Source organism: Aedes albopictus, chromosome 2 (genome assembly GCF_035046485.1).
Source record: "Aedes albopictus strain Foshan chromosome 2, AalbF5, whole genome shotgun sequence".
NCBI classification, from domain to species: domain Eukaryota; kingdom Metazoa; phylum Arthropoda; class Insecta; order Diptera; family Culicidae; genus Aedes; species Aedes albopictus.
In genome coordinates, this window is record NC_085137.1 from 495,116,794 (window position 1) to 495,144,352 (window position 27,559).

Consider the following 27,559-nt stretch of genomic DNA (forward strand, 5'->3'; position numbering starts at 1 on the left):
GACGTGAATCAAGTCACATATGATGACGTCACGGAACTGAGCAGATAGTTGAAGAATTCAAAGGACTTTCGGTGGGCGGCCATCGCCTACTTTAAAACAAGTCGCTGTACGTAAGATTTGGGCCTTAGGTGCCCAAATCAAACAGAAAAATATTGCGTGGCGTTGCGTTGCGTGGTAACGGAGTAATTCGTAGATTGCATACTGAAAGTTGTCACGTTAAAACTTTAATACTCCTATTCTAATTGCTTATGGAATGCTATTTGGGAAAGAATAGCTATCCAATCAGAGGTTGAAGTAAAAAAGACATGAGAACTTCCATTGCCGGCCACGCCCATCTTCTCCGTTACGAGGATAGGAAAGGATGTGATGATATGACACCTACTTTACAAGAGGTCAGCGACTCACCGACACCCCCATAAGCGTCAAGGAGTTGGATATATGGAATGGGTTGATTGGGGATTCACTATAAGCGAGTGATGAGGTAAGATTCAGATTGTGTAATTGTATTTGAGTAGATGTGTTGGTGTAAGTGTAAGTGTTTTAGTGTATTTAATCACAAACGTTGGGAGTGACATAGCTAAGAAATTTTGTCACTCCATGGGCCTTTTTGCTTCAGGGATGGGGCACAGGCATTTGAACCATGTGTCCTGGCTAACAAGCCTAGGCTTAAGCGCCATTGCTCGCTCTCTGAAACGAAAATAAACACAATTTGGCCTACCTCAATTAACCTGCATATAGCGTTGTAAATTCTTCGTTATGAGCATGGGAAGGGATAGTAGGAAAGGGATGATATCCATTTACCGAGGGGCCAGCGACTCACCGACACCCTCGTAAATAGAAAGCATTGGGATTTTGGTTTGGGAATGCTATGGAATTCAGTATAATTGAGTATTTTGTCTGGATTATTATGGTTATAGTAGGTTTTGTTAGGACACATAATTTTCCTTCCTTAAATGTATGAAATTGTTAATAAAGAAAGATCTCACCAAGTATATGCAGCTAGCAAAACGGTCGATGACCAGTCTGTCTTATGAACAATCGCGAACACTGCCTACAGGCTGGCTGCACACACGTAATTGTTTTCCGAAATCTCTTCAATGAATCCAAGGGTGTCTTCCGGTCAGAGGAGCAGGAACCACTCACATACAATTTTCAGTCTTCATTTTATTATATATTTTTGGAGACGGCAATCACGAACCAGAACTTTCACCAACACCACTAGGAGTCTTCCGCATCGGATGTCGTCATTTTACACATTTTGCGCACCGTCCTTCCCCGTGCCATTCTCCCACCCTCACACGTCAAAACACAAAATTGACGATAACTTTCGACACTCCCGTTTGTTGAACTGCTAGCAGCAGCATCAAAACACACGCGACACGACGACCCAAAAAGTTGCCGGATGGCGTAGCACTAGCACTACCAGCCGTTTTACGCGGAACCGAGAAAACCACGACGAACGATTTGAAATTTCAACCGGTCGAGCGCGCGCGGTTTGCTGCGATCCACCATAGTTGGCACCGGAAAGTCCCCCAAATCAAACAGAAAAATATTGATGAATAACCTGGGCTTGTTAAAGGAATATCTGTAAGTAAAAAGAAAATCGTGTTAAGTACTGTTCCTTTGAATTCCACTAAGAATTTGCATCCTACGTATTTCGACCTCAACTGTAAAGTCGTCTTCAGTCACGGTGTGTCTGGTAGAACAAATTTATTACAAAAAAATGGGCATCGCTAATTTTTACGCTACGTGAAAGTTGACGCTACCAGCTTTCATTCAAGCCCAACATCGAAATATTCCATCGGGGGAACTTTTTCATACAAAAATTGGGTATGTTTGTTAAGTAGAAATAGGGATTAATTTGGAACCGTGCATTTTGTATGGGGAAAAACAGTATTCTGAAAAAGTTGTTCGGGATCCCTCGGTGGATTTTTTTGAGGGACCCTGCAAATGAAAGCTGAAAGCCTCTATTTTTGAATAGCGAAAAATTTGACGATGCCTATTTTTTTGTTATAAACTTTTCCCATACACACGCCGTGCAGTGTCTTGTACTTGACTCGAGAAAAGTATTACCATTGTTTCTCTGGCTTCGGGACAAAGCCACCAAGGAGGACAAAGATCTCGGGCAAAGGTCCTAAATTTGAAGGAGAGACTCCCTTCTCGGTCCGACAGAGAGCGGCCTAGCCATCGTCGACCGACTAAGCTTAAAGGAATTACCTACCGTAATTCTATTCATTCTCCAAGGGCCATTGCATTGGCGTCGTAGGTCAACGGTAGCTATGTTCCGCCATCTTGCCATGGGGTGACATCGAGCCAGCTCAGCCATCGCTGGAACATAGGTCCCGCCGAGAGCGCTCGCAGATTTGCAGTCAACCAAGGTACGTGCCGTGAACCAATGATGACAGACTACAGAACAAAATACTCCGAAAATATTGAACCGCTTTAGTGTAATTTATTTGAGCACCCTATTACCTAGATCCACGAAGTCCCATCAGGAAGCTCCCATCTACATCCCTGCAGATTTCGGCTCGCGGGACGAAGCCGTGGCGGGATGCGCTGGTAGAACTTCCGCGTGTCTTGGGAACAACGTAGCAGCTCCATTGCCTCGCACTCCACTTCTTCCAGCCGTCCACATTGAGCTTGCCATCGTCAGCCAACGCTATCATGAGCAAGTTGATGATCACGGAAGGTTTTGGGCGCAGTTTGATCAGGTAGTGGTCAGAGTATGTTAACGCCACGACAGGTCCTGACGTCGATAATGTCGGAGAAGTGCCGTCCATCAATCAGAATGCGGTTGATTTGCGATTTCGTCCAGGTCTAACGATAAGAGAGGCTGTGTTTAAAAGAGGTACTGGATTTGGAACCGGAGAAATCGATAAGTCGTAGGCCGTTTTCGTTCGCCAGCTTGTGGGCACTGAACTAAACAATCGTCGGTTTGAATTCCTGCTCCTGGCTTGCCTGAACGTGATCTTATGATCTTGACGTCGCAAGCTTGAACAACGATCGTACTTGCGTTCGAGAATGCCAATGCTTCCAGAGTTGAGGTTGTGCACGATCATTATGCTGAGATTTGGCCCCTGATCTTCAACCTGCATATTCTTTTATCGATCAGCACAAACCGATCACGCGTCTCTGCATATCGTCCATCACGACGAAATCTGTTCTCAGGTCGCGTGTGTTGCCGCTGTAGCTGTGGTAGATGGTACGATAACCTCTAAACGTTCGCACCATGGATCCTGTTCAAGACCCCTGTTGCAGCGCTTCGATACCGAATCCGCGGTCCTTCAGTAGATCAACGAGTATGCGGGTGCTTTCCCGGCAGTTTCACGTACCGAATTTTCAATTACAGTCCCTTTTGGTTTTGCTGTGGCCATTGGTTTCGGTTCGTATTATTCTGTTGCTAATTTTCTTTTATGGTTGGCTTTCAGGGCCGGACACCTACTCCCTACTTTCCGGGAGACCTTAGTACAAAGTTGAGATTTTAGTGCTTCCCTGGTATTCGGACGCTGTTCAGCCGCCCAAACATGGAGAACCTTCGCTGTTGGGAACCGCTCTTCCTGGAGAACAGGTTTGCACAAGCAAACCCCCCCTTCCCTGTCAGCCTACTACCAAGGTTTCCACCGATACCACGGGGATTTGAGGGTATGAATTGCTGGGCAGTGGCTAGTGATCTCAATGGGATCTGAATTACGCAGTATCTACCGTGACATCATAAAATACACCCAAGCAGCACCTGCAACATCATCCAGAATGTGGCTTTCTATGCTTTGGTCTAAATGAGTTGCACTAGAAGCACACGAAACTTCCATCTTGTTAGTTGAGTTGCATTTAAACTACGAAATTCGTAAAGTTGTGGCTTTTTTCATCTAAATCACAAATTACCACGTGTTTGACATCGATTCGTGGAGGCGGAGCTTACATATTGCACGCATGTGATAATACAGTCAGCTTACATTTAATGTGAGATGTGGGGTAATTTCACCCATAAGGAGGACTCAGGGCCTCTGAAGCCGCCTGAGATATCCTCCAGGAGACCTTAGGGGCGCTTCAGGAGCTCTCAGGGACGCCTCAAGAACTGTCAAGGGCGTTTCAGGGGTGCCTCAAGGGGTCTCAGGGTCTCAGAGGGTGTTTAAGATGATTTTTAGGGCTTTAGAAGGTGGCAGGGAGTCTCAGGGGCATGTCAGGATCCAGAAGCTCCAGGCTGCTTAAAAACCCCGAAGTCCCCTTGGACTTATTCATTTTGGGCTCTTTGGGAATTTCCTGGAAATACCCATGGCCGCAATTCAAACGCCTAAGAGCAAGTTCTCACGAACTAAGTTTCCGCATTACTATTGCGTCAGTCACGTGGTTGATCACCACACCGCCTACACCACGCTTATGCTGAGCATAGTACAAAAAGCGAAATTTGTCATTGTGTTGTACAAAATACAACATCGTCATCACTCGAGGGTTAAGGAGAAACATCAGAGAATACAAATATGACTGCCACAATGATCGACTTGGATCATGCGGTTTGGTTCGATGCTTTGTTCGTCAGATTTGTGCCTCTAAAGTTTGTATGTAAAATTGCAAAGGGATTTATTGATGTTTCATCTTAAAGCCCTGACAAAATTTAAGCACAAAATTCCCTCTTTAATTTTTTTTTAGTTCATACACATTTTCACTTTATGTACCTCTAGCCTATGGCATAAAAAATGTTCCAGTCTGTATATAAGTGACCCGATTTTGTCAGCCCCTTTTCGGAACACATTTTTGGTTAAAGTTTGTCCGAAAGATAATGAGAGCAAAAAGTTTGTCGCAGAATAGGGCTGATAAAATCGGGTCCTTACTGTATTCATTTTCAATTAATTGTCTTGTGAACTTGAAGAAGTAAAGTGAATTGGTTGATTGTGTTCAACACACAAACCTGTACACTATCATCATATGTACACACTTACTTCAAGCGGTCAAAAAGGGTGATATATTTTCAAATACACTCATTACCTGCATTAGGACCTAAGTTTCATCGCTCTGCAATTTCGGTTGGCACAGCAAACTTCAGTCTTCTGCGCTTATATTTATTCCATCATTAGCGATACTATTGCATAAACTACCTGACAAACTAAAACGGAGAACGCACGATGCAGCTACTTATTTTGCATGACCAGTTTACTTTCGGCACTGCTCCTAAGCGAATCAGTTTTGTTCAGTGGGATCAGTGTTAACATGTTACCGGACGGTAGAGTACTAGTATTCCTCTATATATTGGCAAATTCTTTTGCGGCGATCCCCAAATTCAGGGTAAGAATCAAATCAAGAAGTTACACATTTATTTTTGATAATTTTACATAAAATTTCTTCTGTAGCTAAATGAGTCAACCGAACCGCCGCAACGTGATCTACCACCGCTTTCGACCACCACCACCGCCGCCGCCGCCGCCGCAGACGCGATGACGACAGCAACGGAAACAATACAACCATCAACGTCACCCGTTCCCACTCATATCGATTGCGGTCGCGTGCCAACGTGCGGCAAGGTGTGCTGCAAGGTCGGAACATTTCCATGAATTTCGTTTGAGTTGGTTGATTGGGCGCCGCTCGAAGTCATGTGTCATCGGGCTGTGCAGTTTTCGGATCCAGTAAAAACACCTAATATCTTTTGTCGTTTATTTTAAGAATAAATAATGTTAAAACTTTATTTAAACATATTTGTAACTGCAATAAAAGAACGTTACAACAACGGTGCATCTCATAAGAGAATCTTACTTGGGATAAGAACTGTTATGAAATGGTTCTTCCACTTCTTCCACGCCAACGGTAGAAAACATTTGAAAGATAGCTAGAAGGGAGTTGATTAGTGAGCGAGCACTGGACAGGGGACGCAAGAATTTACTTTCAATGGCAAAAAAATTCAAAACGTTGCTCCTCGCGGGGGTACTTAACAAACTAAAACTGGTTCGACTTAACAAACTAACTCAAAACGTGAACTGTCCTTTCGAAGGTACCCACTACTAGACGATACTGAACGTGACTGTTGTGTTGGACAGTGCAGCTGAGGCCCCGACGCTTAGCGCTCGTAGCTGCCGTACTCTTCGTCGTCCTCGTAGCGCTGGGTGGTCGGCGAGTAGCTTGGCCTTCTCTGCTGCAGGGAGATGTTGATCTCTTCCGGGCTGCGGTACACGCTCTGGTGGGTTGGGCTTGGGGTCACTGCCCGGTAGCTTGGGGTGGACGAGACCACGTAGGCGGGTTGCTTGCGAATTTGCTGCTGGGGAACGTGGTACTGCTGTTTCGGTTGCTGCTGAACAGGTTGACGGCGTTCTTCGTGGACACGCTGCTGGCGGTCGTAGTCGTAGTGACGCTCATCAACGTAGAAGTTCTCCGGGTAATAGCGCTCTGAGTATCTGTGGGTTTGGAGGGGATGAATAAAAGCATACGATTAATTCGGATCAAGTTGGGTGGATCACGATGGGGTGATACCTCAAAGTGACATTCGGTTTGGTCATGTGTTCTTCCATGTTGATTGGCTTGTAGAGATAGTCGTTGACAAAGTGGTACTTTGATGACTGTTCGCAGATGTTGTCGCTGGATGGTGGCATACAGATCAGGTGCACTTGATGGAACGTGAAACCTTCCGGGCAGATCCAGGAGTGCTTCTGGTTTTCTTGGCAGTAGTGGAACACTTCGCAGCCTAGGCTCTCGTCGGCGTAGTATCCAGTGGTGCGACCGGTGCAGTGGAAATCGGACTTCTCTAGCAAAACGGAAAGCCGATCAGGTTCCTCTTCAACTTCGACTTCTTCGCTGGAATAGGCTGCCTTTTTGCCTTTCTTGTCCTGAGAGTGATGCTGCTGACGGCGGGTGTAAACCTGTTGGGGTTCATCTTCCTCCTCTTCGGAGCTGTACTGTGCGGAATATCCTGGACGAGCTCGGTAGTGGGCTACATTGGCTGCTCCGGCGGGGGTGGCATCTTTGACGTCTTCATGCTCTTCCGAGCTGTGAGCATTGCTGAACGCAGCCGATTGGACATGGTTGACGACGATGCTTAGCAGCAGAAAGCTGCCGATCAATTGCAGTGGTAGCCTGGAATGAGGGAGAAAAAGAACGTATATTTAAAATATGATTTTGAATGTTGGTACGATGTAAGAAATTCAAGAAAAATAATTTGGTTTCATATAGGTATAGGGTATGTGTGCCATCAGTCATCTCATGCTCCCATTTTCATCCTACTCGAAAACAAGCGATTACGGCACCGATTTACTCCGTTCTTTTTGTTTTCATGGGTGCTCACTTCTAACAAAAAATACAAAAATAAGAAACAAAACAAACAGTGCTTCAATCCTTTGTTTTTCGTGGGATGAAAATGGGATCCACATGCTTAATAAGGGAACCAATACCCTAGTTTTACAAAGCTCTTCTTCTTCTTCTTCTTCTTCTTCTTCTTCTTCTTCTTCTTCTTCTTCTTCTTTTTCTTCTTTATGGCTCTACGTTCCCCATTGGGACTTGGCCTGCCTCGCTTCAACTTAGTGTTCTTTGAGCATTTCCACAGTTTTTAATTGAAGGGCTTTCTTTGCCTGCCATTGCATGAATTTGTATATTGTGAGGCAAGTACAATGATACACTATGCCCAGGGAGTCGAGAAAATTTTCCCGACCGGAACGGGAATCGAACCCGCCGTCTCCGGATCCATAGCCTTAACCACTAGACTAACTGGAGACCCAGTTACAAAGCTCATTGAGCGGTTTATTGTGGAGGTTAAGACGTTTTAGAGAAAGTTTTGATTAAGCTCAGACACGAAACTTATATATGTAATTCTGATATAAGCCTACATCCTTAAACCCAAGAAGTTTGGAATAACATAATAAATAATATACCAATAGCGTTAAATTATGATTTTAGATATGGTTTACATTCACACGTTTTTGAATACTGAACAGTTTTTCAAACCTCGGGATATTCTATGTGTTCCAAACTGTTCTGTAATTCATTCTTTAACAATTCTAATAACAATTATAATAATTTGGAGCTTAGAACCTCAGATATATACTCGTAACCTCCATAATACAGAGTTAGGTTGCAAAATACACTATGGTTACTGAATACTGTTCCTCATTGAAGACTAATAAATTTATTTATTTATTTATTTTTTATACTTTACACTATCCCCCTACCAAAGAGCTCAAATAGAGCCCTCTGGTAGTGAATCTCAATTTTCTCTATTTATGATTATCATTGAATTGAATGCGAAGAAAAAGACAAACAACTGTGAGTGAGCTGAGAAAAACATGACAAACAATATTTATAATTAATGCATGTGTTGGCTGCGACATCCCGGAACTAAGTGTTCCGTTTAACCCTTTCGTGACGAACCAACACAATTGTGCTGTTGAGCGGTAACAGTTTTGCATATTTTTTTCATCTGTTCAGACTTTATTTTATATGATGTAAATTGTTCCACTAATTCAGCCATTACTTATACTTGTATGTGTGAAATAAATTTTTGTTTACGTTGCCTGTAAAATTTACCACAACAAGGTAAACAAAAAGTGGGCAAAAACGGTAAAACATGAAAAAGTTTTATCTGTCGCATATTATTTATTTCCGATTTATCTACGTAGTCAACGCTAGAAATCAAAAGATAAAGAGTAGTTCTTTCAAATGAGTAAAAATAATAATTACTTTTTTGGGAAATCTAAGAGTTCTGGAGAGCCAAAGTTGAGCAATTTGTATGGAGATTTCACTTTTTTGCGCTCCGTCACGAAATGGTTAAGGGAGCCTTTTCGAAACTAGATAATATTGAATTTAAAAATAATAGTATGAAATAAATTACAAATAAAATACAAGTGTAACTGATAGATGGTGCAATAATAAAAAAAAAGAAATAAATAATTGTTATTTTATCCAACTGATTATAAAATCTTAATAAACATGATTAATCAATCGGGTAACAGAAAACATTTATCCATTCATGGCAATTATTAACATATTATAATATTAAAATATAACATAATATAATTTTATAATATAATAGTTATCATAAGATAGAAGTGACAACAGTATTCAATCGTAAGCACACTACAAAAACGTATTACTAAAGTATACAATACACTGGAAACTCTTTTTATGCTATTGGCTAAGGATGCATCATTAAAAATGTGCATAAATTACAAATGCGCATAAAAAGAGAGAATTTTGTGCATAAATATGTTAATAAAGGAATCTTGCTCCTGGACATTTGAGATGGGGCCAAGTGAGTTTTCAGGAACCCATAAAAAGGAATTCCAAAGGGCTTCAGGGTTGTTTCAGGGGGTAATTTCAGAGAACTTTGGAAGTCTCTAAAGCGCGTTACAAGGGGTTTCAGAATCGTTCTGAGCCAAGAAACATTGTGATGGCTAATTAGTCTTGTAGAGGTTTTGAGAACCGTCATGATACCTAAAACCTTTTATTTTGGTTCTATGATGGTTTTAAGAATCTCTTCTAACCTATTTGACTGAAACATGGGAAGGCATTTCAGAGAGTTCCAAGGGGTCTCAGGAACGTTTTAAGGACATTAAGGATGATTTCAAGAGGATTCCAATGGCATCATGGAGGTTTCAGGATCGTTTCAAGACATTTTAGGTCAGGTTTATTTCAGGGGGTTCAGGAACACCTTTAAATCTACAGGATTCCAGTGACATTTCAAAACAATTAAGGGCATTTCAAGGCCATTTCAATGGGACAATGGAAGTTTCAGGAGTGTTTGAAGGGTTTATGTGAAGGGTTCTCAGGAGTTGGAAGCAATTCAGGGGTATTTTAAAGGGATTTCGAAGATTTCAGGGCGTTTCAATAGTATGAAACATCCCGAGACCCAATGGGGCCCCTTGTGACCGCCTGGAACGCCCTTGATATCTCCATGCACCCTGACACCTCCAGTTATCCCCTGAAATGGCAATAAGACTCCCTTTTAATGCGGCAAAAAATGTGGTGGATTGACTAATTTAGTAAACCAATGAAATCCCAGTGGTTTCAAAAACTATGAACGGGACATGCGGGTAGCTAAAAGAATTGGAAGTTTGAGGAAGTGGATACATTGATTTTCGGATTGTACGTTCCGAGGGCCACAACCACCAACGAAGCTGTGGAACAGAATTCAGTGGCTCCTAACAATGTAGTTTCAGCTCACGCCTACTAAATCAAGTAAACGCATGCCATATGAATATTTTCGGACCTTGTTCGGAAAGTTCATGGAGTCCGATATCCTACGCCATTTTTGAATCTAAGATGACGTTGACGACCTCCGATTTGGGAAAATAATTGATACTCTTTAAAGTATAGGAATTCCCAGTAACGTAGATTGTTGGGGATTGAGTAATGCACCTGAGACCTTCCGGAACCACTGAAAACGTTCCTGAAGCCCCATGTAATGCTTCTGAAACCCGCTGGAATTTCTCTGAAACATGCTGAAATCCCTCTAAAGCCACCCTCCGACCACATGGATTGTACTTAATTTGACCTTCCGAAACCACTACAAATACACCTGTTACGCCTCCAAAAGCTGCCAGAAACTTCTGAAGCTCCCTCAAATACCTCCGAAAGCCTCCTAAAAGTCCCCCTCAGACCCCATGTAACGCACCTCCAGGTAGCCCTCTGAAACCCCGTTGGATCCCCTAAAAGGCCCCTGAGACGCACTGGAATGCTCTTGGAGCGCCTTCAAACTCCTAGAAGCCCCTGAGGCCCCCTGGAAAATCCCCGAGACCCTTGGAAACGCTCCTGAGACCCCTGGAAACACCCCTGATATCGCTTGAGCCCCCTAAAGACCCCTGAGAGGACCCTGAGAGCTCCTTGAACACCCCTGTGATCCCTAGTACCACTGAAACCCTATGGGACCCTCTCTTTTTGATCTACACTATAAACGCTCCCTGGCCGCCGTTGCCATAATTACCGTCATTATTACATTTTCTAGCACAATATTGGCTCTGTTTCTGAATAACTCTACCTGTGCATAAAAAAACAGCAATAAATAGGTTTTAGTGTTTTACAGTTTCTACCTGTGGGGGAGTTGGGTTTGAAAATAGGCATTTTTGCGTAGCGTATTTAAGATTATATAAGACAAGCAGAGCCATGCAAACTGTCCTGGAGATTAGTCCTTAGCATCTACAACTGCAGCTATTTTTTGTTAGGGGAATTTATTGAAAAAATATTTACTCTTTTTTGATATAAAAATTAAAATGCTTTTTTTTTCCTTCTGAAGTTTCTTTTAGGAATCAACCAGATGTCTATTTATACATCGATCCTAGAAATTCTAAAGATAACGTTGAAATGCTTTGACGTTCATAAACACAATAGAAACATGTGTTTGGTGGGACCCTAATAGCCAAAGCAAGACCATACAGAGGGTGACGGGTTCGATTCAAGTCTGTCCAGAATTTTTTGATCATGGGAATTTACTTGATTTCCTTGGGCATAGAGAGCCTGCCACACGATAGACACATACAAAATGGTCATTTGCAGACGAAGCACTCAGTTAATAACTGTGGAAGTGCTCATAGAATACTAATCTGAGAAGCAGGCTTCGTCTTAGTGAGTACGTCACGTCAAGAAGAAGAAAAGGAAGAGAACGTAATTGATGAACAAAATGATACACCAAAACCTCCATTTCGGTAACGAGTCGGAACTGCCTAAGGGAGTATCCATTAAGTACGTCACGCTAAAATTGGGAATTTTCGAGCTCCCTTCATTACCTAAATGGATTTGGAGATTGCAAAGAAATTTAAGAAGGGCGAGTGACCTGGAAATTTAAAGGGGGCCATGCGGGGTTTCAGAGGGATTTCATGGGGGTTTCAGGAGGGGGGGGGGGGGGTGCCAGAGGCGTTGCACTGGGGGGGGGGGGGGGCTTCAGGGGTTTGGGAAGTTTCGAAGGGTCTCAGTCAGAGCGCAACATTTTCGAGCAGACGAGTTGAAGTTCACCGTGCGGCAATTTTCATTCACTTGCCTGCATATTCATATTCAGCTGCTCGATACTCGTTTGTCAACTGAATGAAAGTCAATGAATATTTGGAGACATCTTACAAAGTGTTAAATTGCTGATAAAATACTAACGTTTCGATTACATTTAATGGTGCTTTACACAGATCTTTTCCCATTTGATTGTTGTGGAGTATTTTTGGAAGGAATCGTAGCCATAAACGTAGGTAATTATGAAGATGTTTCTCGATCGGCTTCATATTCAAAGACTACGAATTGACTGACTGGCACGGTAAAGGCTGGGTATGCTGCGCAATTCAGATCCCATTGTGATCCACTAGCCTCTGCCCAGCAACTCCTATCCCTACCTCCACGCGGTACCGGCCGGAAACTATGAGCAACCTTAGGGAAGATCGGGTAACCAACCCCGGTGGGACCTTTGGTCGTAGGCTGACAGGGAAGGGGGGGTTTGCTTCGGCAAACCTGAGCGTCTGTTCTCCAGGAGGAGCGGCTCACAACAGCGTCTGATCCCCATGTTAGGGGCGGCTGATCTACGTCCGAGTGCCAGGGAAGGACTCTAAGCTCAACTGTGCACTATGGTCCTCCGGAAAGTAGGGGGTTGGTGTCAGGCCCTACGAGCCAGCCGTAAAAAACCATTGTAACGGAAAATCAGCAACAGAATAATACGAACCGAGACCAACGGCAACGACCCCAGCGAACAAAAAGGACTTGCGATTGGAAACTCGGTACGTGGAACTGCCGATCTCTCAACTTCATTGGGAGCACCTGCATACTCGCCGATCTACTGAAGGACCGCGGGTTCGGCATCGTAGCGCTGCAGGAGGTGTGTTGGACAGGATCCATGGTGCGAACGTTTAGAGGTAATCATACCATCTACCAGAGCTGCGGCAACACACGCGAGCTGGGAACAGCTTTCATCGTGATGGGTGATATGCAGAGGCGCGTGATCGGTTGGTGGCCGATCGACGAAAGAATGTGCAGGTTGAGGATCAAGGGCCGATTCTTCAACTTCAGCATAATAAACGTGCACAGCCCACACTCCGGAAGTACTGATGATGACAAGGACGCATTTTACGCGCAGCTCGAACGCGAGTACGACCGCTGCCCAAGCCACGACGTCAAGATCATCATAGGAGATTTGAACGCTCAGGTAGGCCAGGAGGAGGAATTCAGACCGACGATTGGTAAGTTTAGCGCCCACCAGCAAACGAACGAAAACGGCCTACGACTCATTGATTTCGCCGCCTCCAAAAATATGGCCATACGTAGCACCTTTTTCCAACACAGCCTCCCTTATCGTTACACCTGGAGATCACCACAGCAGACGGAATCTCAAATCGACCACGTTCTGATTGACGGACGGCACTTCTCCGACATTATCGACGTCAGGACCTATCGTGGCGCCAACATCGACTCCGACCACTATCTGGTGATGGTCAAACTGCGCCCAAAACTCTCCGTCATCAACAATGTACGGTACCGGCGACCGCCACGGTACAACCTAGAGCGACTAAAGCAACCGGATGTCGCCTCAGCATACGCGCAGAATCTCGAAGCCGCGTTGCCAGACGAGGGCGAGCTCGATGAGGCCCCTCTAGAGGACTGCTGGAGTACAGTGAAAGCAGCCATCAACGACGCAGCCGAGAGCACCATCGGGTACGTGGAACGGAATCGACGTAACGAATGGTTCGACGAAGAGTGCAGAACGGTTTTGGAGGAGAAGAACGCAGCGAGGGCGGTAATGCTGCAGCAAGGGACTCGACAGAACGTGGAACGTTACAAACAGAAGCGGAAACAGCAGACCCGCCTCTTTCGGGAGAAAAAGCGCCGCCTGGAAGAAGCGGAGTGTGAAGAAATGGAACTGCTGTGCCGTTCCCAAGAAACACGGAAGTTCTATCAGAAGCTCAACGCATCCCGCAACGGCTTCGTGCCGCGAGCCGAAATATGCAGGGATAAAGACGGAGGCCTCTTGACGGACGGACGTGAGGTGATCGAAAGGTGGAAGCAGCACTTCGATCAGCACCTGAACGGCGTGGAGAACGTAGGCACGGGAGCCCACGGCAACGGAAGGAACGACGACGCCAGTGCAGCGGAGGACGGAAATGAACCAACTCCCACGCTGAGGGAAGTTAAGGATGCCATTCACCAGCTCAAAACCAACAAAGCAGCTGGTAAGGATGGTATCGCAGCTGAACTCATCAAGATGGGCCCAGAAAAGTTGGCCACCTGTCTGCATCGGCTGATAGTCAGGATCTGGGAAACCGAACAGCTACCGGAGGAGTGGAAGGAAGGGGTAATCTGCCCCATTCACAAGAAAGGCGACCATTTGGAATGTGAGAACTTCAGGGCGATCACTATTTTGAATGCTGCCTACAAAGTGCTATCCCAGATCATCTTCCGTCGTCTGTCACCTAAAACAAATGAGTTCGTGGGAAGTTATCAAGCCGGCTTCATCGACGGCCGGTCGACAACGGACCAGATCTTTACCGTACGGCAAATCCTCCAGAAATGCCGTGAATACCAGGTCCCAACGCACCACCTGTTCATCGACTTCAAAGCGGCATACGATAGTATCGACCGCGCAGAGCTATGGAGAATCATGGACGAAAACGGCTTTCCTGGGAAGCTGACTAGACTGATTAAAGCAACGATGGACGGTGTGCAAAACTGCGTAAGGGTTTCGGGTGAACTATCCAGTTCATTCGTATCTCGCCGGGGACTGCGACAAGGTGACGGACTCTCATGTCTACTCTTCAACATCGCGCTGGAAGGTGTGATGCGACGAGCCGGGCTCAACAGCCGGGGAACGATTTTCACAAAATCCGGTCAATTTGTGTGCTTTGCGGACGACATGGACATTATCGCTAGAACATTTGGATCGGTGGCAGAACTGTACACCCGCCTGAAACGCGAAGCAGCAAAGGTCGGACTGGTGGTGAATGCCTCAAAAACAAAGTACATGCTGGTAGGCGGAACCGAAAACGACCGGATCCGTCTGGGTAGTAATGTTACGATAGACGGGGATACTTTCGAGGTGGTGGAGGAATTCGTCTACCTCGGATCCTTACTGACGGCTGACAACAACGTGAGCCGAGAAATTCGGAGGCGCATCATCAGCGGAAGTCGGGCCTACTACGGGCTCCAGAAGAAACTGCGGTCGAAAAAGATTCACCCACGCACCAAATGCACCATGTACAAAACGCTGATAAGACCGGTGATCCTCTACGGGCACGAGACATGGACCATGCTCGAGGAGGACCTGCAAGCACTCGGAGTTTTCGAGCGACGCGTGCTAAGAACGATCTTCGGCGGTGTCCAGGAGAACGGTGTGTGGCGGAGAAGGATGAACCACGAGCTCGCTGCACTTTACGGCGAACCCAGCATCCAGAAGGTGGCCAAAGCCGGAAGGATACGTTGGGCAGGGCATGTTGCAAGAATGCCGGACAACAACCCTGCAAAGCTGGTGTTTGCAACGGATCCGGTTGGCACAAGAAGGCGTGGAGCGCAGAGAGCACGATGGGCGGACCAGGTGGAGCGTGATTTGGCGAGCATTGGGCGCGACCGAGGATGGAGAGCGGCAGCCACAAACCGAGTATTGTGGCGTACTATTGTTGATTATGTCTTGTCTTAATGATGTTGAACAAATAAATGTATGTATGTATGTATGAATTGACTGACTGTGTGAAGAGGGAGAGCGAAAATGAATTTGTTTGTTTTGAATATTCAGTACAGAATCATTCAAATTCGTGCTGTTTTCAGTCAATGACTATGAACATTATGCACCCTGGTCTCAGTTGCGTTACATGGGATCCGAGGAGGTTGTAGGAGGATTTCGAAGGCATTTCAGAAAGCTTCAGAGGATTTTAGACGAATTTCAGAGGCGTTACTTAGGCGTTACGTAGGCGTTTTCGGGGGTTTCTGAGGGTTTCATGTGCGTTACATGGGGTCCAAGGGGGTTTTAGGGGAATTTCGAGTGCATTTCAGACTGCTTCAAATGATTTTTGGCGAGTTTCAGAGGCGTTACTCAAGCGTTACGTAGGCGTTTTCGGGAGTATCAGGTGCGTTACATGGTGTCCGAGGGGCTTTTAGAGGGATTTCGAGGCGTTTTAGGAAGCTTTAGAGGACTTTTACAGGTTTTAGAGGCATTACAAAGACGTTTTCGGGGGTTTCGAAGGGTCTCAGGGGTGTTGCAGGGGATATTGAGGGGGGTTACGAGGATCCAGTTTCTGAAAATACATTTTGCATGAGGCTGTGTAAGCATGACTTTTATTCAATCATTCAATAATTGCTTAAAGCATTCTTTGCATGTACATTCGATTACTTATGCTTTCTAGCTCTTTGCAAACCTTAAACAGTCCAAAAACCAACCACATCCCCTCTTATTGCCCCCTTGAGCACGCCCTGAACTCCCCTTGACTCCACTTGCAACTTAATGTCCTTAAACCAACCTTTACCCTAATCTAAAACACTCCAACGGCTCTGAAAACAATCAGATTCCATTTAGGTAACGTTACCTAAATGGAGGGACCTAAATAGATTTGTCCTAAACGGATTCGACCTAAATGGAGGTTTGAGTGTATTTGAATTTCAAAATGAAAACCACGCCTGATGGTGTAGTGAATTGGGGGTCGTGGATTCGACTCCTACAGGAGCGCGTGGATTTCTTAATATTCCTTAAGCACTTTCTCCTGAGATTCGCATACTTGTTCTTTCTAAAATTCTTCCAGAAGTTTCTTATAAGGTTGACCCAGAAGTTTTTCTTGAAATTCCTTTAAAAGTTTTTTACTGGGATTCTATCTGGCATTCTTTCAGAAAATCCTTCTGAAATTGTGCGCCGAAGATTGTAAGGTTAAAGACCTCAAGTACTTCTAGAGCCCGTTAGGGAATTTCTCCAGGATTTCCTTGTGGGATTCCTCTAAGGGTTCCTCTAGGGTCCCAGCAGGAATTTTTTCTAGGTTTCCTGCAGGAGTTCCTTCTGGACTTTATTTCAAAAATTCGTGCTTGGATTCCTCCAGGATCGGGATTCCTTCTAGAATCGTCTATAGAAATTCTTTATGAATTCCTACTGGGTATTCTCCAATAGTTCTTTGAGAGAATCCTCTTCAATTCATTCTAGGAATCTTCAAAGACTGTCTTCTGGGAACCTTTCCAGAACAGTCCAGAAGACCTCTAGAAGTTTTTTTTACTAGGGCCCCCTGGAGCTCATTCTCTAAATGTTCCTGGGGGTCTTGCTGAGTGTTTTCAACAAGATCCTTCTGAAAAACCTCCAGGAGTTTCTTTTGAGAATCTGGAGAAATGGGGATTCCTAGCAGCAGTTCCTGGAGGTATCTCTAGAATGCATTCCTGGAGTAATCAACTAATGATATTTCTGGAGCAATCCCTATATTGCTTGGAGAAACAATTATGCAGGAATCAAGGATCGGTATATTCGCCTCACTCCATTCATATTCACTCCTCTTTGCTGAAGTAAATCGAGAAAGATGCAGCAAACGGATTGTCGTGATCAAACATGCAACCCCATCGCCAGTGGGAAGCGATGCGCAAGTTGTTTGACATGGATATTCGTTGCCATTCGTCGCAGTTTGGATCGCACGCGAATGAATGAGTGGCGAATGGTGAAGAATGCTGGTGAGCGATCGAAGCGGCTATTATCGTAACTAGAAGAGAATTTCTGCATGTAATGCATATATTTTGAGTGTATTGTTGTTGAAAAGCAAGATTAGCAATGAAAATAATAAACATATTTTGAAAACATCAAATATTCGTATGCACAATATTACTCGTAGGGTAAAAGCCCCCTTCTTCGGCCTAGTACCTATATTCATCTCATTTTGTCTCAAGGACTAGAGATGTGCGCCGTCGAGATTTATTACTTCACGCCGCCGGATGTTTTGATTTTCCAGCACGCCGCCAGCTTAAAACTCATCACGCCGCCGAACTTAGAATTTCCCCAATAATCTTCAGAAAATAATCGATTTAAGTTTAAACGCTCCCAAAATGAATGCATGTCATTCATTGCCGAATAAACAAAATATTTCGTTCAATGATCCTGTTGAGATTTTAGTTACTTTTTAGTCACTTATATATCATCATAAATCCTAGCAAATATCATATTCTTCACACAAGGTGTATAAAGCATGCAATGACAGCATGCATGCTTTTCCCCGCGTGACGTCATAACGACGTTCGTTTATAATTGAGGGGGTTAGAAGCAAAGGGGTGTAAGTGACAAAAACCCACTTTCGAGTAAATGAGGTTTAAAATTTTTCGTCAATTTTTCATTACATACATACAAAATGTGAGGAATTTCAAAATCAACCCAATTTTCTCCGATGTAATGAAATCTGAAGAATTCAGGTTCTAATAATTCAATTCATGCCATAACTTAAGAATTATTTAGGCAGCATTTACTTATTACGTAACGCTAAAATTTATATTTTTGCGACCCTCCCTCCCCCTCCGTAACGCTTTTTTGTATGGAAATCCAAAATTTTTTGTATGGGCCGTAACGCTTGGCCATACTACCCCCCTCCCCCAAGAGCGTTACGTAATTTGTGGACTGCGCCTCATGGAATTTTTTTATTTATTATGGAACGTTTAATTGTCTGCCGCACTATATACGAGTGCGCAATTACAAGTTACTACACTAAAACCTCAATTTATGCACATGGCTGGGGGTGCATAAATTAAAAAAGGCATAAAATGAGGGAAATTTGTGCATAAAAAAAAACGCTTCCGTAACGCCTCTGAATCCCGCCGAAAATGCTCTGAAACTTCCTGAAATGGCTCCAAAATTCCCCTTAAACCGCCTCGTACCCCATGTAACGCACCTGCGACGCTCCGAAACCCCCGAAAACGCCTCCATAAGGCCTCTGAATCCCGCCAAAAATGCTCTGAAACTTCCTGAAATGCCTCCAAAATCCCTCTAAAATCCCCTCGGACCCAATGTAACGCATCTGAACCCCCACTTGCACCCGTTTAACGCACGTGAGATCCTCGGAAACCCCCGAAAACGTACCAGTAACGCCTCCAAACCCCGTCGAAAATCCTCTGAAACTCTTTGCAATGCTTTCGAAAACCCCCTCAGACCCCCGAAAACCCCCCGGAGATCTCCTGGTACCTCGCGGAAACCCCTGGGAACCGCCTGAAACTCCCCTGTGACTTCCATTTGCTCATCCTTATAAACACCCTTTAGCCGCCGTTGCAATAGTTACCGTCATTATTAAATATTCTTATGCACAATATTGGTTCTGAGTAGCTTTCCCTTAATTTATGCAGTCATAAAAAAAGGTGCATAAATTAAAAAGTGCATTAAAATAACATGCATAAATTGAGGTTTTAGTGTATTTACATTCTCATATGCAAAGTATAGTTTGTTAAAATGTTTCGCTATATGAGATGTAAAAGAGCGAAATATTGAATTCTCATTTTTAACGCCGCCGCCGCCGACGACCAAAAATGATGTTTTAACCGCGGCGCACATCTCTGCCGAAGCACCAAAGCAAGCATCACAGCGGTGCCAGACATCAAGAAACAAGTAGTTAATTGAATGAGACTTGGTCACTGCAAATACGATGTTTTTTCAATCAGAATATGGCCGTTTCTTGGTTTAACATCTTGGTAATCGAACTTCTACGCAAATCGATCAATAATTTCATTTTCCAACGCCATTTCTTTCAAAATATTTGGTTTGGTTTTTATCTAAATATGCTGCTACCGCTCAAGCTTTACGAACTATCATCCAGTTCGGCAGCACTGATTTGCCAATCAGCTGTGAATGTATGCGAGTGCAAAACGTGGGGAGCGAGCATAGACGATTCGTCGCGCCGCACATTGTTGTGACTTCTCCTTTGCGAGAGAGGAAAACAATCACAATGAAACTGTCACCTGCTAGAGAAAGGGAGTGCGTTAGTGAGTGAGTGCAGAATGCTCTACGATGAGAAAATGTGAGAGTGGTTGTGGATTTGCTGTAAATACTGTTTAGATGAAAAAGGGGCCACCCGGTGGACCGCGATGAGATGAAAATTTTACGGTGTGCTGAAGATAGGTGCTAGTGGCTCGCGATTTGTGATCGCAATTAAATCAAATATTGAAGGCAAATCCCACTCTAGTGCATCGTAAGATCAACAGTGGAAGTGAGCACGTATGTTAAAGGTTTGTATCATTAAGTTTGAAGCGTATACATTGCGCTGTGAGTGATTTTTCATGTTGCACATCCTTAATGAGACTAAGATAGGCACAAATACCCTATCACTCACGAATCGCATCACCGCTCGAGCGCTTGCGATGCGAATGTGGACGAATGATTAACTTCCAAGTGTGGCTTCCCACCGTTCACAAACTAAAGCGACAACCGTTCGCTGCTGACTGACTTCGAATGTGGAAGAAGATGAAAAGTGGAAATCAGGAACCCTGGCAGGAATCATCCCTTTCTTCGACGGTGAAACATCCGAAAAGATTTTAAGTGTAAAAAAAATCCAGCCGTCGAACAGTGTGTAAACCCCTTTCAATGTTTTAACCATTGAAATAATAATGCCATACCACCAAAATCCCGATATACCCTTGGGCAAACACGACACTTCACAAGTTGATTAACTTCGAGCCCTGAAGAAGTTCCAAACCCGCGGAACAAAACGTCGGCGGTGAAATGAAAGTATCAACGTATATTTCTGTGACTGCAAGCCGAAACAATGAAAAGTTCCAAAAAAAGTCAGTCCATCTAGTACACATCAGAAGGAATTTTTGAACACATCCTCAGAAAAAATGCTATAGAAATCCTCAGATAACAATCCTGAGGGAATCTTCAAATGGCATTCTTGAAAATTACCCTAGAAAGAATTCCTGGAGGAAGTCTCTGAATATGTGTTCGGTGGACTCCTCAGTAAGAACAGTGGGAATCCACAAATGAAATTGCTGGAAAAATCTCCAGAATGAACACCAGTGGAGTTGCCCTAAGGGACGTTGGGAATTTTCAGCAGATTTTTTCTTTCCATCATTGGGAGTTTTTGTCGTCCAAATTGCTATTTAGTAAAACCTACTGCATTAGGAAATTCCAATTTATCTATGCTATCTATTTATTTTAAAGGAAGCGATTTACTCTATTCGATGCTTGCTTACTCTCGTTTTAAAAATGATAAAAATCGATTAATTGACCAGCCATGAAGCTGAGAAAGGGGTCTCCAGTTAGCCTAGTGGTTATAGCTATGGATCGCCAATCCAGAGACGGCGCAATCGATTCCCATTTCAGTCGGGAAAATTATCTCGATTCACTGAGCATTGTGTATCATTGTGCTTTCCTCGCAATATATAAATTCATGCAATGTCAGGCAAAGAAAGCCCTTCTATTAACATCTGTGGAAGTGCTAAAAAAACACTAAGTTCAAGCGAAGCAGCCCTAGTCCCACTGGGAACGTAGAGCCATAAATAGGAAGAAGAAGAATAAGAAGCTGAGAAAATATGATTACACTTACCACGAGTGACCATATGGCATCAGGCATTTTAAACGAATATTTGCTTCTGGGGCTCAATTATATCTGTTAAAAATTTCGAGCGATATAGTTAGCATGCCTACCGAAACTGTTGTTGCACTACTCAGCCTTATAACACAAAAAGAACATTTTGAATTTCGGAAGTGAAACACTTTCATTAAAAAAATACTCATTTAGTTCTCAAAAGTTCGAGCATCTGTGTATGTGTTCTCAGACCCCCTGACACATTTTTTTACAATCGGTATAAACCAAGCAGTTTGAATAGGTTCCTCCATTAGCACGATCGACTTGGCCATAATTATTGTTGCAATACAAAATAACTCATGAACACATGAAGCTAATGATTGTACATTATTGGGGGCCAAATTGCTTCCACTCCCCGCCCTACAGACAGAGATTCAATGAGAAAACACTCACACATTACCCTCCCATGGTCCCACCACGTCCCACGATTTACCTTCCACAGCTCTCTTCCCAGTCTGAGGGTGGCGGAAGGCAACCAAAGACTTGTGTCCCACGCCACGATGCAAAATAGTCTCAAACTTAACCGTTTTTTTTTGTTTTCTGCCGGCGGATCATCTATTGCCGGTTGTCTTCTTCTTCTTCTTTGGCAATACCCGAGTTGAAAAAATACAAAATAGGATCTGGATTAGCTACTAAAAATGAATATGATAAACCACAACCTAGGTAACAACAAAATTGAAACGATTACTTTAAAAGACAACTACAGTAGGATAAATAGGATAAAATTAATGTAAAGTAGAACAGCGTTGTATAGAATCTAATGAAATACATAAAAATGAAAAAGTGGAATATATTAGAGAAAAGAACGACATTACTGCAAAGTGAAATACAAATAAAAAATGCGCCATTGTCATTGGTACAAAGATCTTTCAATTGGAAGATGTGAGAATACTCAATCTGAGTTAAACAGTAACTGTCAAAAATGGAACATCAAGATAGATGATAGGAGAAGAACCTTGACCCAAATCTCGCTTATTAATTTCGCTTATTGATTTAATATTTCCTTCCACTCGGGTGAGTCGATTTGCAATTGGGCCGTTAAAATAATGGTCCAGTCTTAGCCAGCTATCGCTACTTAGCACTACTGTCAATGAGCTACGAGGTCTTCAGGCCGGCGAATCTTGGGATGGGAAACTGCCACTGACTTTGATGCACCTAGGCACCTAGACGCCCACCAAATAAGAATAGAATTCGTGAATGCCAGTGAGACTCTGCGCTCGTCGCATCGTCGTTGTTTGTTTAGTTTCGTTGAACCGAGAAATGCATGGGAAGGTCATTGCAATTGGTCGCGGTATGGGTATAGGCATCGGACGAATCCACGGCGGTGGTGGCGGATGCGCCGGAGATCCAACGATGCCGATGCCGATGGTAAATGATGGTAAGCAATTAGCTAGCTCTGGGTTTCATTCAGCAGCACTGACTGTATGAGGAAGACGACTGACTGACTGTTGGTACATCTTTAACAACCTTCCTCGAAGTATGGATACAATGAGAAGAGGTCGGACTCGGTTGGTTCACAGCGAGCATCAGCTAATGGGATCCGATGGGAATGAGTTTGTGAGAAATTATGATTTTCAGCTGATTTGTTGGCGCGCGGTTATCAGGCGATTATGCGTCCAACATAATGGGCGGTAATAGATGGGAGGTGATTATATCAGTTTAACTACTGGGTAATTATCACACTTTTATCCGGGTGCCACGGCGGAAATAAGGATTGATATATCTGTTGGGGAAAACAAAATGCGAAACTAATTTCTACGCATAGTCGAGTATTCAAGTGGAAACTAACGATTTGGAATGCAAGAAAAAACCTGGAAATAATATTCAAGATTTATCTACATTTGTATTTTCATCATTCCATGACCTACGAGATCAGCAGTCTACCGCTGGGAAGCTTCTGAAACCTCTTTAAAAATCTCCGAAACCCCTGTAACTTTCCTGAATCCACCTTGAAAACTCCGTGAAATATAAAGTACACTGGGTCAAATTGAAACACAAAGTTTTGGAAAAGATTCAGATGTTTGTTTCAAAATATATGTGTTATTAGTATTTTTTATAATGATTAGATTACATCACGATAACCCTCTGTTTCATCTCACCCTATCTGTTTCAACTTGCCCCGTTTTACCTTACCCAGGCTTGTCCGCACTGAGTGCATGAAAATTCTGCTCTTTGGATTTACACCATCAAGTACATCATAAATTATAAATCTTTCCATCTTATCAGATAGAAGGATGTTGAAATATTGTAAGTGTCATTTCAAACTGTCAAAAAACCGCACCGCAGCGGCGCACGGGCTGTTCAAAGTGAAATTCACCAGAGTGTTTTCACCCGGGTGAAAATCTCTTTGCGCGCTCCGTGTGGCTCTGCGGTGCGGTTTTTTGACAGTTCGAAATGACATTTACAATATTTCAACAACCTTCTATCCGATAAGATGGAAAGATTTATAATTTATGATGTGATTGATGGTGTAAATCCAAAGAGCAAAATTTTCATGCGCTCAGTGCGGACAAGCCTGACCTTACCCTTGAAACCATTTAAAACCCCCCTTTGAAACCATTTGAATCGTTCCTTGAAACGCCTCTGAAACTCTCTGGAATTCCCTTGAATCGTTTGAAACGCCCTAGAGACTGACATTCCTAAGCATTCATACCAGCCGTTAACAATAATTTTTGTATTTTGAGATACTGTATGACATTTGAACAGTGTACTACAATCGGTCAACCACCCTAGCCGTTTTTGTACTCTTTTTTAAATGAGGCGCAATAAAGCTAATAACTAATATTACATTAGCTTAGGACTGTTGATTAAAAAGTTATAATTAAACGGCTGTTTTACAGTAGGGAATAATGTATTAAATGTTTTAACTTTTTTAAGGGTTGTTATCTTGTAATCTATCAAATATTGCTTCTTTTGATTCTCTCCACGTTTGTTTGGACCGAGGTTAGCAAAATACCCATGCTTCGAGTCGGGGAATGGGGTCAAAAAACATTTTTTTTTCTGTCCATGCAGTAGGTATAAGGACAACTTCTTACCGCTCACGTTTCGTTCTTCACCATGTCCTATTATTTTATTTCACATGTCCAATGATGCTCATCCAAGTAATCAAAAGTGCTATTTCCTACACGCAGAAAAATGGCGCTTGTTTAAAACAATAAAACGCATGGTTGATTTTCAAACTGAGAATTTACTTATTCCAAAGTTATATTTAATTTATTTTTATTTAGAGTTTATTGATAAAAACAACCGATTACCATAATTTCATATAATGTCAATAATTTCATTTGTTTCAACAAAATAAAAACCATAAACATGGTCCGAAAGCACTCACACATCTATAAAATGCTTACCCCAACATCGCCATAACGAAGAAGGTGCAGCAAATCCATCACGTCAACTTCCAAGTGCAGCTTTGGCCATGATGGATAACGCGCAGGTACTCACGACAGTATCCACAAAAAGTTGATCGGTTTCGCCTTTTTTGTCTTTATTTAGTCGTTCTCCTCCCCATCCGCTTACCGACGGTCTAAAAATAGATTTCCGAGCTGCCGCAGTTGCTGCCGTCGCCAACACAATCACATTCCGGGTTTTTTAGTGGCAAAAGTGCAGTCGTTTGAATCAATCTATTATTTCATGTTGAAAAAACATATCTCTGTTTGTTTTAACAAACTGTCAAAAATTCCGCCAAATGAAAATATTTGTATTATCAAACAATAGAACAGTTCAGTTTAAACTAGAAATCAGTTTGTCGCTATAGTAAACTGAAAAATCGGTTGATTTGAACTAGAATTTAATTGTGTTTACAATTTATTTTTCTGCGTGTATGAAAAAATGCATTTTCAGGTATTTGGTTGGATATAGGAAAAAATATACATAGTAATTTCATTGCATATTTATAATATCAAAAAAAAAACAAAAAATGTTTCTTTTTCCCGTTTTAAAAATCGAATAAAATAGAAACTCGACAAAATAGTAAGTCAGCTTTCTACAGAAAAATAGTTAAAAAAAATCAAAGAGTACCTGTTGTCGCGTACTATCCGGAGGGATAAAAAATAAATTTTCTCTTCAACAGTTTATTTCAGACTGACTCTGGTACATTTTTGTGCCCTATTTATATTTGCTTTCCCCTATTGCGCCAACAAATAATGTTCTATTAGATCATTGTTGTACGCAAGTATTGTGTGCAAGGTAAGGCGTATTTACAAAGATAGTGTTTTAAAAGAAATCCTTTGAAGTATCAGAACAATAGCAAGAATAAATGTAAATAATACTTTGTTTCGATAATCGGGAAAGATCGAAAGAGGTGAGATGAAAATTACTCAGGTGGCTTCCTAACGGCCTCGAGAGTACCAGTTTTGGAAAATTGGAAATTTCATTTGAATAAATCGTTTTCGAGTTATAATTTTCTTGAAGAAAATTGTTAGGTTTTCTTTTCATACGCTTTTTTTAAAGCTAGGTGAAAAACATTGCAAAACAAATACATGAAAATCATTTTCAGATAGATACTCATACATGAGCAATATTTCATTTGAATTGGAAAAGGTCACGTCTACACGATTCGTGCGTTAAGCTGCAAATGTTCTATTGAAATAACGCTGTAGGTAGAACAGAGCCTGGATCTCAACTTGGAGTCTATGGAGAAATTCTTTGGATGTATCACGGGAGAAATTTAAGAGAAATTTCTGGAGTGATAATAAAACTCCTCCAGAAATTGTGGCTGGAATCACCAAGTTTTTCCAGAATTTACCCAATAACCCAGCTGGCAATCCACTTCCACAATTCTTCGGGAGTTATTGCAGAGATTGCTCCAGAAATACTGCTGGTATTTAACCAGAAATTTCTAATGAAATGCACAACGAAATCTTGCTGGGATGCTTCAAATAATTTCTTTTAGCAATCCTCCAGGAATACTTGACAGACTCCTAAGATTAATTAAGTACTTAAGAATATCAGTAGGAATATCTAAAAAAAAACCCCTTGCTGTAATTTCTGCAGGTTTTCAAGAAAAAAAAATCTGAAGAGAGAAATACATAGAAGAACGTCTATAGCAGTCCTTGGAGAAATTAAAGGACAGATTTGTATACAAACACTCAATAACAATCTCATCAAACATTTCCCATCAGGCATTTGTGGCGGAATTCCAAAAGGGGTTTTCCAAAGATTTTACCATACATTCCTCCAAGAGTCTACTTGGCATCTCTCCGTGAAAATCTCCAAGAGTTTCTTCAGGAATTTCTCTGGGATTCCTGATGAAGTTCCTTCTGTGAATTCTAAAGGCTTTTTTTTCATTCCTCCCGAGATTTTTCCAAGGATTCCTCCAGGAATTCTTCTTCGGATTTATACAAGAATTCCTCTGTGGTTACCTCTAGGAATTTTTGCTGGGATTCCTCAAATTATTCTTAGTGGAGTTCATCCAGCAATCCCTACCATGACTTCTCTATTTATTCCAGAAATTCACCCAAAGATTTTTTCTGGGATTTCTACTTCTAGTTCCTCCAGTGATACTTCTAGGAATTTCTCTTCGTTACCTTACCTTACCGGTCAGGCTAAGGCCGGGGTGGCCTCTGCTGTACATAGTAGCCGCCTCCATTCCACTCGGTCCATGGCTGTTTGTCTCCAGTTCCGCACTCTGCGTAGGGTCCGCAGATCGTCCTCCACTTGGTCGACCCACCTTCGACCATTTCTCTTCGTATTCTTACTAAAAATCGTCTTCAGATTTTGAGAATTTCTGTAGAAATTGTTCCTGGAATGCTACTGAGATTTCTCCAGGCATTCATGGTGGGAGTCCTCCAAGAAGTCTTACTAGGATTCCGTCTGCAAATCCTGGAAAAACCATCCACAAATCCACAAATGCTGGTAGGAGATCATGAAAAAATTGCCTGCTCTTTTAAGCATACTGATCAGGGATTTTTTTCAAAGGGTCTCAAGAGCTTGATATGCCTAGATATTCTCACAACAAAAATAGCGTTTATTTTCCACTAAGTTCTATGAAAGCTAGATTTTTCTGGGATAAACTGCACAGAAAAAAATATGTAATTAAAATGCAGCTAAAAATCATGCACATAAAGGGAATGCTAAAGTTAGTGCATTTTTACATGAGAAAAATACAT

At 42.7% G+C, this 27,559-nt stretch overlaps 1 protein-coding gene and 1 long non-coding RNA gene across 2 annotated transcripts in view; one reads left to right on the forward strand and one right to left on the reverse strand.

Annotated features, from left to right (window-relative positions):
• Window positions 1-4,412: 4,412 nt before the first annotated feature.
• LOC115265432 (uncharacterized) lies at window positions 4,413-5,949 on the forward strand. Its single transcript, XR_003896666.2, has 2 exons — window positions 4,413-5,280; window positions 5,346-5,949. It is a non-coding gene; the product is annotated as an uncharacterized LOC115265432 (long non-coding RNA).
• LOC109423549 (uncharacterized) overlaps window positions 5,633-27,559 on the reverse strand; it is a 42,984-nt gene continuing 21,057 nt past the window's right edge. Inside the window, exons 2-3 of the mRNA XM_029870525.2 lie at window positions 6,457-7,056; window positions 5,633-6,380 (exon numbers count right to left, since the gene is read on the reverse strand). Of these exons, the coding sequence (XP_029726385.2) occupies window positions 6,047-6,380; window positions 6,457-7,056 (934 nt within the window). The 3' untranslated portion in view covers window positions 5,633-6,046. The remainder of the gene's footprint in view (window positions 6,381-6,456; window positions 7,057-27,559) is intronic.